The sequence below is a fragment of the Armigeres subalbatus genome, chromosome 2, assembly GCF_024139115.2.
Source record: "Armigeres subalbatus isolate Guangzhou_Male chromosome 2, GZ_Asu_2, whole genome shotgun sequence".
Taxonomy (NCBI): Eukaryota; Metazoa; Arthropoda; class Insecta; order Diptera; family Culicidae; genus Armigeres; species Armigeres subalbatus.
This window is the reverse complement of record NC_085140.1, coordinates 95,478,410-95,492,083: the sequence shown is the minus strand read 5'-3', so window position 1 is coordinate 95,492,083 and position 13,674 is coordinate 95,478,410. Positions and strand designations below refer to the sequence as shown.

General features: G+C 42.0%; 1 protein-coding gene across 2 annotated transcripts in view; it reads left to right on the top strand.

Annotated features, from left to right (window-relative positions):
* Positions 1-13,674, top strand: part of LOC134214739 (nose resistant to fluoxetine protein 6-like) — a 32,190-nt gene extending 18,516 nt beyond the window's left edge. For both annotated transcript variants that reach the window (XM_062694062.1, XM_062694061.1), the window contains exons 2-13: positions 10,821-10,966; positions 11,036-11,345; positions 11,401-11,547; positions 11,599-11,792; positions 11,856-12,025; positions 12,128-12,296; positions 12,368-12,561; positions 12,694-12,844; positions 12,918-13,104; positions 13,175-13,317; positions 13,382-13,496; positions 13,554-13,674. In XM_062694062.1, the coding sequence (XP_062550046.1) occupies positions 10,821-10,966; positions 11,036-11,345; positions 11,401-11,547; positions 11,599-11,792; positions 11,856-12,025; positions 12,128-12,296; positions 12,368-12,561; positions 12,694-12,844; positions 12,918-13,104; positions 13,175-13,317; positions 13,382-13,496; positions 13,554-13,627 (2,000 nt within the window). In that variant the 3' untranslated portion in view covers positions 13,628-13,674. The remainder of the gene's footprint in view (positions 1-10,820; positions 10,967-11,035; positions 11,346-11,400; positions 11,548-11,598; positions 11,793-11,855; positions 12,026-12,127; positions 12,297-12,367; positions 12,562-12,693; positions 12,845-12,917; positions 13,105-13,174; positions 13,318-13,381; positions 13,497-13,553) is intronic.

Here is a 13,674-nt window from a genome sequence, read left to right as displayed (position 1 = left end):
CAAGTGAAGACATTCCACTAAAAAGCTCAAAATAATTTTCTTAACAATAAAAAGTTGATCGAGTAGCTGTTCAAAAAGCAGCTTCAACGTGTGAAATACATTGCCGCTTAAACTGTGCTAGTGTCGTTGCACGTTTGATGTGCGTTAGGCCGCGAATCAAAAACATTTAAGTATTCCTTTGAAAAATTATGAATTTTGTGAAGCGCTATTCAAGAAAAATGGTGTTCGCACATCATTCGAGGATCTAGTATTATATCTATGGATGTCCCTTCCTCTTTCAATTCGATCACACAAATATCGATGCAGCAAACCATTAACTACTTTAAAAATAAACACCATTGTTAGATATAGGGGAACTGGGGGTAGGACGCCCACGTTAAGGAAAATGCCATTTTTATCAATGAAAACCACCATTTCAGCCAGTTTTCATCAGCGCATACTGAAGAACAGCATATCTGCGACTGACTACCGATAACAGATATCTAATTGTCCATTTTATTGCACAGAAATTTGATTTTTAAAAAGCACCCGAAAAAATGATTTTGAAACCATGCGGGGTGAGATGCGCCAGTGGATGGGTTAAAACGCGCATGTGCTTATCGTACTGATTTTCATTTTAATTGCCTACATTAAGGCAATTAACCGAATGTTTCAGCTGTTTCGGTCATACGAAATGAGCATGGGCGTAATGCCCCACACCGACCTCAGAAGTTTGAAGGCCCATAAAATCGTTTTAAAACCATTTTTGACGACGATTTCGTGTCGAACATAAAGAACACGAGTAAGCAGCATGGCTCATGGCTCAATTATTATCAAAAATATTATCAATAATATTTATCAATGTATAACAGCGACAGAAAGACTAAATTCCACCGAGCTAGAATTGCATCAAAACACCCAAAAATCGTTTTTTCGAGTTTTTCATGTATAACTAGAGAAAAATCATGAAATATATGTATCCAATTGCAATATTTTTCATTGCTTTATCGTATAGACTATTGAAAATAATCAAAATGGGGATATTTAACCTTATTCAGGGGTGGCGCGTTTTAACCCCTATGGGCGTGCCACCCCCACTTCCCCTACAATCCGTTTCTTCACTGACAACCATTGCAAGGTGTCAAATAAAAAAGTCGAGGAAGTGAATCTGTTGCACCTTAAAACAAAACGCATTATTTTATTCTGTAAGGTACACCGGAGCATGTTGAAATGCGGGGTAAGTTGAAACGGAAGCTGTAATTTGAATAGGAAATGACCCAATGCCCTGATTATTTTTTACAACAAACTACTCCCCTGAACGCACCTTCTGACTGCCATTCCCGGAAGATTGCAGCTACAAAACGCAATCCCTGCCTATGTTTATTTTTTCGCCCTACGCAAAATTTTAACCAATTTTTGGCGTGCCAATAAAACAGGTCTCAAAATGTTGTTTGGAAGAGTTTTTTCATCAAATTTTCACAGTAGGTAATCATTCAATGCTGCATAAGCATAATGATTATGAAAAATCGATGGGAGACCTGTTTTAATTTTTGGATTTTGGTCGTTTGTAATTGCTCCGCTATTTAAACCCATCGGGGCAAATAGAAATGTGTGGTGCGGGGCAAGTTGAAATAACGATTCAAAACGTCTCCCTCGCAATTATTTTTTTCTTTTAAAATTCAGATACTTGATAGCAAGCTTTTAGGGCACTAAAATGGAAAGTAGGCTGTGAAATTAAAACAGTCAAAAACAAGTCGCCACCCACTTAACGCTGAGTTTCTGCCGCCATTGTTCTACGGGTAGCGCATAATTGCACCAGAAGTAACTGTGTTTTAATTGCTAATTGCGAATCATTACGTAAGATAAGCGGACTACAAATCGAAGGGATCGCTTTTCAAGGTGCGTATTGAACTATTTACAATGGTAGTTTGTTCAATCAGTCTGCTTCAATTTAAATATTTAGTTTAAAAATAGCTGTACGGATTATGATCCTTTGATTCGAAATCCGTGCGCGGTGGACGAATATCGATTCAGGAGTAGTTGATTTAATTCATATTTTTCTCATGTTTTTCGTAGTTTTTATGTGTAAATGTGAAACACTTCAAAAGTAGAAGCCTTCATGTCCCCTTGTCAATGACAAACGTTTCATTCGCATTCGATTTCTATAGTCTAGTCTAGAGTAAGGATTTCGATGTCCCACGGTATATATTGATATGAGACAATTGAATGGACCATATATTTAGGTTTATTTTTTGAATAAAATAATATCAATATCTGGAATGTGACTTTTATGCGAGAAAATATCAAGATGAGGCAACACAATTTGGGATTTGGTTTTAAAATTTTTAGAACAAAGCCTGCTATGTTATCAGTTTTTCTGATGAGGAGGAGACAATTTTAAGCTAGTTTCTAGAAAGAAAATCAAAATTATCAAAAAATTACATGGGACTCTTATGCGAATTTAGTCACCATTACAACCTCGTGCATCTTGAGTCTCACTGAGTACATATATTGTGATTTTAATACGGAAAAAATAGCTTATCTATGTATGTAGCGCAGTGTTTCAACTTGCCCCGATACGCGGGGCAAGTTGAAACGATGCACATAAAAAAGTAATTTCAGTATACAAAATATGTATAAAAAGGTTTGGTGAGGTTGCTTATTTTTTACGTATAATCTTTGACCCGAACTAAACATCGCAAACGGATTCAAAATTTAACACTACAAAGTTCAACTTTGAAAAAACCGTTTCAACTTGCCCCGGTGTACCTTAAACGCTGTAATCTCGATATTTGTGTCGCGTTCGACAAAAATAAAATGGAAGGGCAAAAGTCTAGATGAGGAGAGATGATTGATATATATAATTGTATCTTACTTGCAATAGTTAAGTCGTTTTTCAGCCGGCAGAGAATTCCGTAGTTCTTGGCTATTTTCTTGATAACATTGTCAATGTGCTTGTCAAACTTTAGCTAGTCATCAATAATTACGCCAAGATATATTCAGTCTCGCGGATGCGCTCGATGCAATCCTCTCTTCATCAATGTTCTCTAAGACATCTTCATTTACTCAGTTTCGCGAAATAATCATATAGGGGAACTGCTCCGTTTTCCATCTCACAGAACATATATTCATCTCATCGCAAAACAAAGAAATACAGCATCAATCTAGTCGCTTCTTTTTGCTAACACGCGTGCTCACTGGTAAAAAAAATCACAAAAATAAGAAACAAACCAAATTCCTTTTCATTGCTTTGTTTTTTAAATTAAGAGCTATGGGATGAAGTGCCGAACCGTTCCCTTATTTAGTTTTATTTATTTTTAGGTTTTTAGCTGCAATTGATATCACGGTACCATCAAGCAAACAGGTTTATATCGTAAAACTCGTCGTATGTCATTTATGTACATAATGAATAGAATTTGCCCTAATAGTTACACTTCCCTGTGGCACTCCTAGCGTGCTCTCCATGGGACTTGATACAGAATCATGAAAAGCAGTCCGTTGAGTTCGGTCACATAAATAGCTTTCAAACCATTTGTATGCAGAACCCAAAATTCCAAAGCGCTTAATTTTAGTCAATAATAAGGGCCGAGAAATTGTTTCAAAAGCGCGTTTGAGATCCAAAAACACCGCAACAATCGTATCTTTACGCTCTACGCTTTCTTTCCATTTAAATAATACCAAGTTCGCTGCGGTTTCACAAGAATGGCCTTCTCGATATCCCGATTGTTCCGGTATCACCAAGTTATTACCATTTAAATAGTGAAGAGAACAAAAATGCTTATTACTGATATTGGTGATCAGGGGCAGTAGGTACTATGTCCAAGGGCTCGACGATTCCTCCCCAGGCCATCTGCGAGTTGTAGAGCCTGCCTAGGATGTGGTGGGGTTTGACAGTGGCCTCTGTTAAATTTCTTTAAAAAGCTGCATGTATCCACAAGTAGGCTCCGCCAAAGCGACCGTCTGCCGCTCAAAGCGCACAAGCCCAAGTCCTGATGAAAGGTGGGACACAATACAGATCTGACATGAAGGCCCTTCGACGAGACAGGAGGTTTGCGCAGGCCCAATAAGCCGCCTGTAAAACCAATAGATATGAGCAATATAAGTGATCATACCTACCTGGATAGCTGGTTGGATACAGCGTCGATACACCTATGTCTGGCGTATTGTAGAGATCCAAAATCGTCGGTCTTGGGCGTTGGTCCTCCAGTTTCCCCGAACTTTTAGAGTCCCCAGGTCCGATTCCACCGCGTGCAGCCAGAGCGTATTCGTGGCCTTCCACGAAGTCGCCGGCCTGTATCTGGTTCTCTGTTGAATATTGTATTCGCTATTCTTTCTCCCGACATTCGCACTAAGTAACCAGCCCACTGAAGTCTGCCGTATTTTATACGATTCAAAATATTGTCTTCTATTCTATACAATACTTGATACAGCTCATGATTCATGCGTCTGCGCCACACACCATTTTCTAGTTTCCCTCCGAGTATTGTACGCAGCACTTTTCGCTCGAAAACCCCGAAAGCTTGTCACCTCCCCCTTGAGGGGGGGCCGCATGAGACGGAGACAAAAGTTCGAAAGAGGCGAAGATGGCACTGGTCCCCATTGCCCACGTACCCAGAACCGCCAACAATAGGTTCAAACCGTATAGTGGACCCATTAACAAAAAAATAACACTATTCGGAATCACCGTATCGAAGTAAAAACATAAATTTTACATGCAATAACAATGTATTTTAGTATTTACGCTTGATTTCCTTAACCTAAAGTTTAGTATGTGTGTGTGTCAGTGTAAAAATGTATCCCTCGGCGACTGCAAACCGTCATGTCTGTCCGGACAGACCCAAGATGATTGCTGGCCTCTGCCAGCGATCCAAGCCAGCCACTTCAATTCACCGTCGTCTTGGGATGTTGCTCTCACAAGCCGCTACATAATTTTTGCAGCGAATGAAAGGCCTGTTAAGGAAATGCCAATATGATGATTTTCCGCCACTAATCAAACACTTCGGACTTGCTTCAAGCTCTCATCTCAACCCTTACCGATCTCTTAGCACATCCACACTACTCCATTATCGCGGATTCCCGGTGCAGGCACAACATTACCGAAACTCGTTTCTGTAGGGTTTCTGTAAAGTAATAATTAGTAACTTCGTTCCGTTGAGCCAAATCAGTGGAGTTACTACCTGGCCCTAGGGCTTTACAAAACACCCACTACACTGCACCGCATCTACTGTCTCACTCCACTTTCCTAATTTACCAATTTTTTGGTTTCCCGTCGGTCAGGCGATTTGTACTGCGACACTCTACTTTGACTCACTACTGGGACACTTGCGCGTATTGCCTGCTTGGCAGTTAACCGACAACTAACTGAGGATTGGTTTGGATCCCTGCCTAAGTTGTGTGATCGGCCGTCGCTTATCATCGGGCTAAGAGTCGGGGGATCATCTCAGAGTAGTGAGATTATCTCAGGGGAGCAATTGGATTGATGTAGGGTTTCTGAATCCAATTTATGGTTTGTTTGGTAACCAGTATTGCTGTGCGGCAAGAAGCTATTGTATTCTAGGCACGTAATTTTTTAACTGCCCTCTAAAATTGAGAGAGTCAGATATGGCTTTCATATGGGGTTTCTGCGACGACTGTTCTGTTGGTGTGTTGTGTTGTGTGTGATGTGATTTACATGGAGATAGATTTTTGTTTCCATTCCGTGCGGCGACTTTGTCAGCTGTTTTGCAGCTATCGCGAGGCCGTCGGACGTGTGCAGGTTACAAGCTCTCCGGTCCGCCTCTTTTAACGTCCATGCTTCATATCCTTAAAGGGCCACTGGTAGAATCAGAGTTTTTATAGAGGAAATTTCGTTTCCGTAAGCATGTTGCGGGTCCTAAGCTGTTACATAATCCGTAAAATGCCCTATTCGCAGCAGCAATACGTCTTTTCACTTCACAAGAAACGTCATTGCCACATGTCACAAGCGTTCCAAGGTAAACAAATTCTTCAACAACTGCAAACACATCTCCATCAAGCACTACCTCAGCATCAACACCACTAGGTTTTCCCATATCTCTACCTGCCACCAAGTACTTTGTCTTTGCAGAGTTAATGGTTAAGCCTATCCTCACCGTCTCCCTTTTCAGTGGGACAAAAGCCTCCACTACTACTCTGCGAACGATTCCAATAAGGTCGATGTCGCCGCAAAGCCCAGGAGCATATGCGACCGTGTGATAATAGTGCCGTTCCTCTGCACGCCAGATCTCCTAATAGCGCCCTTGAGTGCAATGTTGAACAATAAATTCGAAAGTGTATCACCCTGCTTCAACGACGAAGGACTCCTCAAGCGGTCTCAGTCTGTTAAACAGAATACGCGACAGGATTTTGTACGCCGAGTTCAGAAGGGTGATCCCTCTGTAATTGGCATACTCTAGTCTGTGCCCTTTCTTATAGATTGGGCATATGAGGCCATCCAATCAGCCGGCAGGCAGTTCTTCATCCTCCCATATTTTCTGGATAATGTGGTGGATCGTTTGATGCAGCTGCTTACTTCCGTGTTTGAGAAGCTCGACCGGGATCTCGTCCTTCTCAACAGCTTTACTGTTTTTCAGCTCGTTTAGAGCCTTCTTAACCTCGTCCAGCGTTGGTGGTTCCACAGCTTGACCGTCGCTGACTATTACCATCCTGCACCTTGATACACCTTCAATTTCACCGTTCTACAAATTTTCGAAGTGCTCCTTCTAACATAGTCTTGTCTGTTAGCAAATTCCCCTCTGGGTCATTCACATGGTGGGCACAGGAGCAGTCTTATGCCGCGCGCCATTGACAGTTGCGTAAAACCTCCGCATATCATTTCTATCCATATTCTCCTGCGCTTCAGCTATCACACACTCTTCGTGTTGCCTTTTTTTTTTTGCGGTGGATTCGTTTCTCTTCTGCCCTTGCTACACTGTATCGCTCTCTGTTGAAACGGGTATGAGCCACTAGCATTCGACTTCTAGCAACATTTTTCCCATCCGTCACTCGCTGGCACTCCTCGTAAAACCAACCAACCAGTCCAATGCCTAACACTTCCTGCACTGTTGTAGTCACAGCTTCGTGGATATTTTCCTACAATTTGTTGTCGTCCCCAGATCCGGTGGCATCTCCTATCCGCTCGTCCAGCTTCTGATTGTACTATTCAGCAACTCCTTCAACTGACAAGCGTTGGATATTGAAATGCATCGTTCTGTTGTTTCGTGAATTCGTGACGCCGGAAAGTCATGCCCGAATTCTAGCAACTACACGGTAGTGATCCGAGTCAATGTTCGGGCCTTTGAAGGACTTTCTATAACATTCGAGAAATGCCGTCCGTCGATAAGTACGTGGTCTATCTGTGAGCAAGTGTCTACACTGTTTGTGTTGCCAGGTGTATTTGCGGATATTATTACGTGCGAAGTAAGTACTGCTGTTTGCCATCCCTCTATCAGCAGCAAAGGTTACAAGTCGCAAACCATTATCGTTGGTATCGGAATGAAGGCGTTGACAGACCAATGACAGGGCGAAAGAAACTTTCTCTTCCGATCTGCGCATTTGCATTCCCGATGACAATCTTTACACCGTGTATTGGGCAATCTCTGTAGGCCTTATCTCTATGTCTCTCATAGAACTCACCCTTCACGTCATCAGGCTTATCGTTCGTTTAGGCATAGATGCTCATCAGGCTATAGTTGAAGAATTTGCCCTTCATTCTCAACACGCAAATGCGATCGCTTATCGGCTTCCACCGGATAACACGCTTCATCTGCTTCCCGATCACCTTGAAGCCAACTGCTCGTTCTACTCTATCACCGCCGCTATAGCAGATGTGGTACTTGAATGAAGTGTTCGCTATGGGATCCACCGCCCGGAATTCATGGTCTCCAGTTCTGGGCCACCGTATTTCCTGTATTGCTGCCACACTCACGCCAACCTTCTCCAGCTCACGAGCCAGGATCCCAACACGTGCGGGTTCATTCAAAGTTCTCACGTTCCAAGATCCGACTTTTCAATCGTTGTCCTTTATTCGTTGCCGGGTCTGTTGCCGTCGAATCAATCCGTTTGCTCTACTTTTGCCTTTCTTGGTAACTGTCGAATGTTCGGTAGGCTATCTTACCAGGGTTGCGCTACCTACATCGCGTTGCAGGGGCTGCCTTCTCAATACTGACACGATGCAGCATGGTGTGCACAGTTTTGCTTTGGGATGTTAGGGACGACTGATCATCGTCAATACCATCGATCAGATTTGCACCTCCGGAGAGGGGCTGTCAGCATACGACCGCCTTTTTGTCTGCTTATCAAAGACTGCTTTAATTCTACTGTGATTATGAACCCTGACGACGAATTAGACTTCGCTTCTTTCGATTATAAAAGGGCAAATTACGATGCTTTGAATCAAAGATTGGCAGAAATTGATTGGTCCACTGTATGCCTAAGCACCAACGTGGACGATAGCGTGGAAAATTTCTCCCAAATTCTCCATCACGTGTTCGGCGATTATATACCTTTGCAACGTCCATCTGTGAAACCACCGTGGTCTAACAGTGAACTCAGAAACCTCAAGAGAAAGCGAAATGCGGCTCATCGTACATATCGGACCCTCCGATCAGCGTCAAACAAAAAGACCTATAAAATCTGCAGTTATCGTTACAAATCGTTGAATAACAAGCTCTATCGTCGATACGCAAGAAAAATTGAACGCAATCTGAAGCGCAACCCTAAGCAGTTCTGGAATTTTGTTAATTCCAAGCGAAAGGATACTGGACTACCTTCTGCTATGCATCTGGATCATCGTGCTGCAAGGACATGTGCTGAAAAATGCTCGCTGTTTGCTGAATTCTTCGCTTCGGTTTTCGACAGTCCACTAGCTACCAGTGAATCAACGGCTGCACTGAGTTTCGTCCCGAGTGAGGTTATAGACGCAGATACATTCACTATCACTGCTGAAGACCTGCTGCTTGCACTGTCTAAATTGAAAATGTCATTCCGACCAGGTCCGGATGGAGTGCCTGCCAGTATTCTTAAGAAATGCTCGGCCAATTTGATAGCGCCTCTTCAACACATTCTCAATTTATCGTTGCGACAATCTTGTTTTCCAACTCTATGGAAAAAATCATTCATGTTTCCGGTCCACAAAGCCGCTTCTAAAGATGACATAAAACATTATCGAGGAATCACACCCTTATGCGCGTGCTCGAAGCTAATGGAAATCATCGTCTCGAGCTACACATTCTCCCGCGTGAGGCACTACATCAGCACTAAACAACATGGTTTTTCCCGGGGCGAAGCGTTACCACCAATCTAGTTGAATTCTCTTCGCTTTGCCTGCGGAATATTGGTCGAGGAAAGCAGATTGATTCCGTGTACACCGATCTGAAAGCTGCTTTTGATCGTGTAAGCCACACGATTCTTTTAGCAAAACTCGAAAAATTGGGCTTTTCTTCTCGGCTTGTTTGTTGGTTCAGATCCTATCTGTGTGATAGAAAACTGGCTGTAAAAATAGGCTCATCTGTTTCGGATTGGTTCACAAACGGGTCTGGTGTACCACAGGGAAGCAATCTTGGGCCGTTGCTTTTCTCCCTCTTTTTCAACGATGTAGTCATGTACATTGGTGAAGGCTACTGCATTTTATATGCTGACGACATGAAAATATATGTTGTAATCGATCAACCGTCGGATTGCATCAAGCTGCAGGAGCTCTTAGATCGGCTTCTCGTCTGGTGTCGAGCCAATCACATGACTTTGAGCGTGCCAAAATGTTCCATCATAAGTTTCCATCGCAAGAAGTGCCCGATCATATACAACTACGTAATCGGTGATGAACCGCTAAACCGTGCTTTTTCTGTTCGAGATCTTGGAGTTGTTCTGGATGCCGAGCTGACGTTCAAAGAACACCAAGAAGAAGTAATCAAGCGAGCTCGTCGTCAACTTGGATTTGTGTCTAAAATCACTAAAGAATTTCGTGACCCATATACGTTGAAGTCATTATACGTTGCGTTGGTCCGTCCTATCCTGGAAACAGCTTCGTTGGTATGGGATCCGTATCAAGCAACAATGATCGAAAGATTTGAATCGGTGCAACGAAAATTCATAAGATTCGCCCTACGTTTTCTGCCCTGGAATGACCCATCGCACCTTCCACCGTATGCAGCCAGATGTCAATTGATTGGCATCGAAACTCTAAGACAGCGTAGGAGAAACGCGAAAGCGATTTTTGTTGTCAAAGTTCTGGTTGGAGAAGCGGATGCCCCCAATATTCTGGCGCTAATGGACATCAATGTGCCTGCGTATACATTCCGTTCTAGTGCTTTCTTCCGTTTGCCTCGACGACACCATGACTACGACCTGAATGAACCAATTCGATCAATGATGATCGTATTCAACGAAACGTATTCCAATTTTGACTTCGATTGACAAAGTGATCGTAGAATTTAGGTTTTAGAGTTAAGATTCATTAAGACAAACATACAATGTCGGATGATCATTATAACAACAATAAACAATAAACAATAAACAATAGTTCCCACCGGGGTTGGTTACCCGATCTTCCTTAAGGTTGCCCGTATCCCGGCCAGCACCACGTGGAGGTAGGGATAGGAGTTGCTGGGTAAGAGGAGCGCAAAATGGGGTCTATTTTATTCCATCATTTGCCATGCCACCAAGATGATACAGACAATATGGTTCACACATGATTTTCCGGGGCGGAATCCTGCCTGCTGATGTCGGAGCATCGAGTCTATTTTCTCCTGTATCCGATTTAGGATAACTTTGTACAGAACTTCAAGAACAAATTTGAATTTATTTTGTAAGTAATTCTACAAAATACAAATTTCGGCTTTTTTCAGTGACGGAGTATTATATGCTTCCCCAGCTATACAAATATGACGACTACGACCGTTGTTTGCAACAATTAGATACGAAAGCAGTTTATTGTATTGTGGACACTACCATTAAGCCTAACGCATCGGCCACAATATGGCCATTGATCGAGGTGAACACAATTTTTACCTAAACGGAAGTAAAGTACCTATAAAACTAAGTTTTTATCTCCTGAGAACAGAAATATTCCAACGACACCAAAAGGAGCTTTCGACACGACCGCATCCAGCGGGGATTATGCATGAGCGGGTGCCAGCAAATTATGGGAAAGTACGACCACGAAACCCAGATGAAATACTATTTGAAGCCGTTCAATCAAACCAGTGAAATAACGTTCGATCGCAATACCTTCCGGAGCGCGCTCGATTGGCGTATCAAGTACAGACGGTTGGTAAATCAGTGCGTTAATTTTGAACTCAAACGACAGTACTCAATCATGGGTTACTCCGAAGTCGAATACTGTATCAGCAATCAGGAGCAGGACCCCATTGGTAAAAAAAATATAGTAATGCGTCCTCAAGACAAATAATAATTTTGTACTTTCAGATTACTTAGACACAATATTTCTTGTGGTTTTGGGATCCATAATTCTGGCTGTTATCCTATCGTCATTTTTGGATTACAAGCTGAAGGTAAAGCGATCGGCAAACATGAAAGGCAGCGAATACTATCGAACACCACTAAAAAAAGGCAGTGAGTATGGTACGAAAGTTTGAACGAATGGTTAGTACAAACATATTTCAGTATTCCAGAAACTAGTCCTGTTTTCGCTACCTCGAAACTGGCAAATTCTGACAACCAAGCGACGAACCACTCTATCGAAAGATCTCCGTTTCATTCAGAGTGCCCGATTTCTCATAATGTATTTGGTAATCGCTGGCCATTGCATGCTGTTCAGTTGTATTTTTCCGCTGCTGAATCCGGAATACGTCGAGTTTGTGAGTATGATTTGGCAGATTTGCAAATGAATTGTAATCTATCTTCCCTCAACTGTTGTTTAGAATTATCGTCGGACGATTACGATGCTGATTTTCAACGGAATAACTGTGATTCAATCCTTTTTCATCATTAGCGGATTCTTGTTGGCGGTGCAATTCACTGACTATTGCGAACGGAATAAAACATTTGCGTTAAAAGATTTTGTTTCCAGTATTGTGTATCGATACATGAGGTAAATTATTTGCTTGACCACTTGGGGCGGTATTGACACTTAAAGGCTCGGCGCAGGATAAAACATAACACTTATAAGTGTCCTTATTATGTCATATTATAGATTGACGCCACTCTACCTGTTCATGATCCTATTCGATGCCACATGGCTGATCAAACTACAGGACGGGCCCGTGTGGAAAAGAATAGCCGAAACCGAACGAACCTTCTGCCGGAACAACTGGTGGGCCAATTTGCTTTTCGTGAACAACTACTTTACCGTGGACGAGCCGGTTAGTGACAAAGATACAACATCAAATGTTGAAGTCTTATAATGCTTTCTGATTACAATCTTTGTTTCCAGTGTCTCCAGCAGGGCTGGTATCTCGCTACTGATTTCCAGCTGTTCATCGTTGGTCTGCTTCTGCTAGCTTTTGTTAGACGTTTCCCCAAATTGCTTCGTCCAACCCTTTTCGTTGCCGTCATTCTGTCCCACGTATCGCCCGCGCTCGTAACTTATCTCAACCGCTTGGAGGGGGTGGTTTTGATAAAACCGGAGTAATACTTTTCACTACATACCACACTTTAATACCGAATCAACTTGAACTCATTTTCCTTTCTTACTTTCTATTCTGTATTGTACGATGTGCTCATTATGTCATTTCCATATTTTGTCATCACCACCCGCAGGGCACTAAAATACGTTCTCTGGTACGACCAGGGCTACCGCCAAATGTACATTCCAACTCACACGAACTGTGGCAGCTATTTGGCGGGAATGATTGCCGGTTTAACATATTATAAACTGAAACGCAGTGAGTTCAACATCCGGCGGCACAAAGTAAGTTCAACGATTTATTACATCGATAATCAGTACCTTATCCGATAGCTCGTTTATTTGATTATTGTTTTAGCCATTCTTATTACTGTGGTATTGCGCTCTTCCAGTGGCCGTTACGCTGCTGTTGTCTGCATTTATGTTTTATGAATATGATTTCGAGAAACCGGCCGTTTGGATAGCATTGTTCTCGGCACTGTCTAAGAACCTATGGGGTCTAATATTTGGAGTAATGTTTGTAGGATTGGCGCTAGGCGTAGGCTGTGAGTATAGATAGATTACATTTCATCTAATAGAAAGGATGTGATTTTTTTTTCGACATTTGGAAAACAGGGTTTGTAAAACGCCTGCTAAGCTATCCGGTGTTTCGACCTTTGGGAAAAATAACGTACGCTGTATATTTGTGCCATTTGTTTGTGATAAGATCTACGATGGGTAACGCTCGACAACCTATTTATGTCAGCGATATGCATATAGTAAGTTTGATGAGGCATTTTTTTTTCTAATATGTTAATTAACGTTATCTTATATATTTAATAGTTAGTAGCCACTTCTTCAACATTGGTGCTGTCATATATTATGGGGCTTTTGTTATATTTGGGAATTGAACTACCTTTCTCAAATCTTTTAAAACAACTGTTCCAAAAGAAACCAGGTACCTTAAGCTAATTGTTATTTGAACAAATAATTCAAATTATCTTTCTATTTATAGAAGCGTACTATGAGGAAAACATCAATTTGGCAAAAAATGATGTAAAAACTGTTACAGAAAACAACGGACCTTGAACCAATACAACTAGGCATTGTTTAGAACTCAAATAATTTTTAGTTCC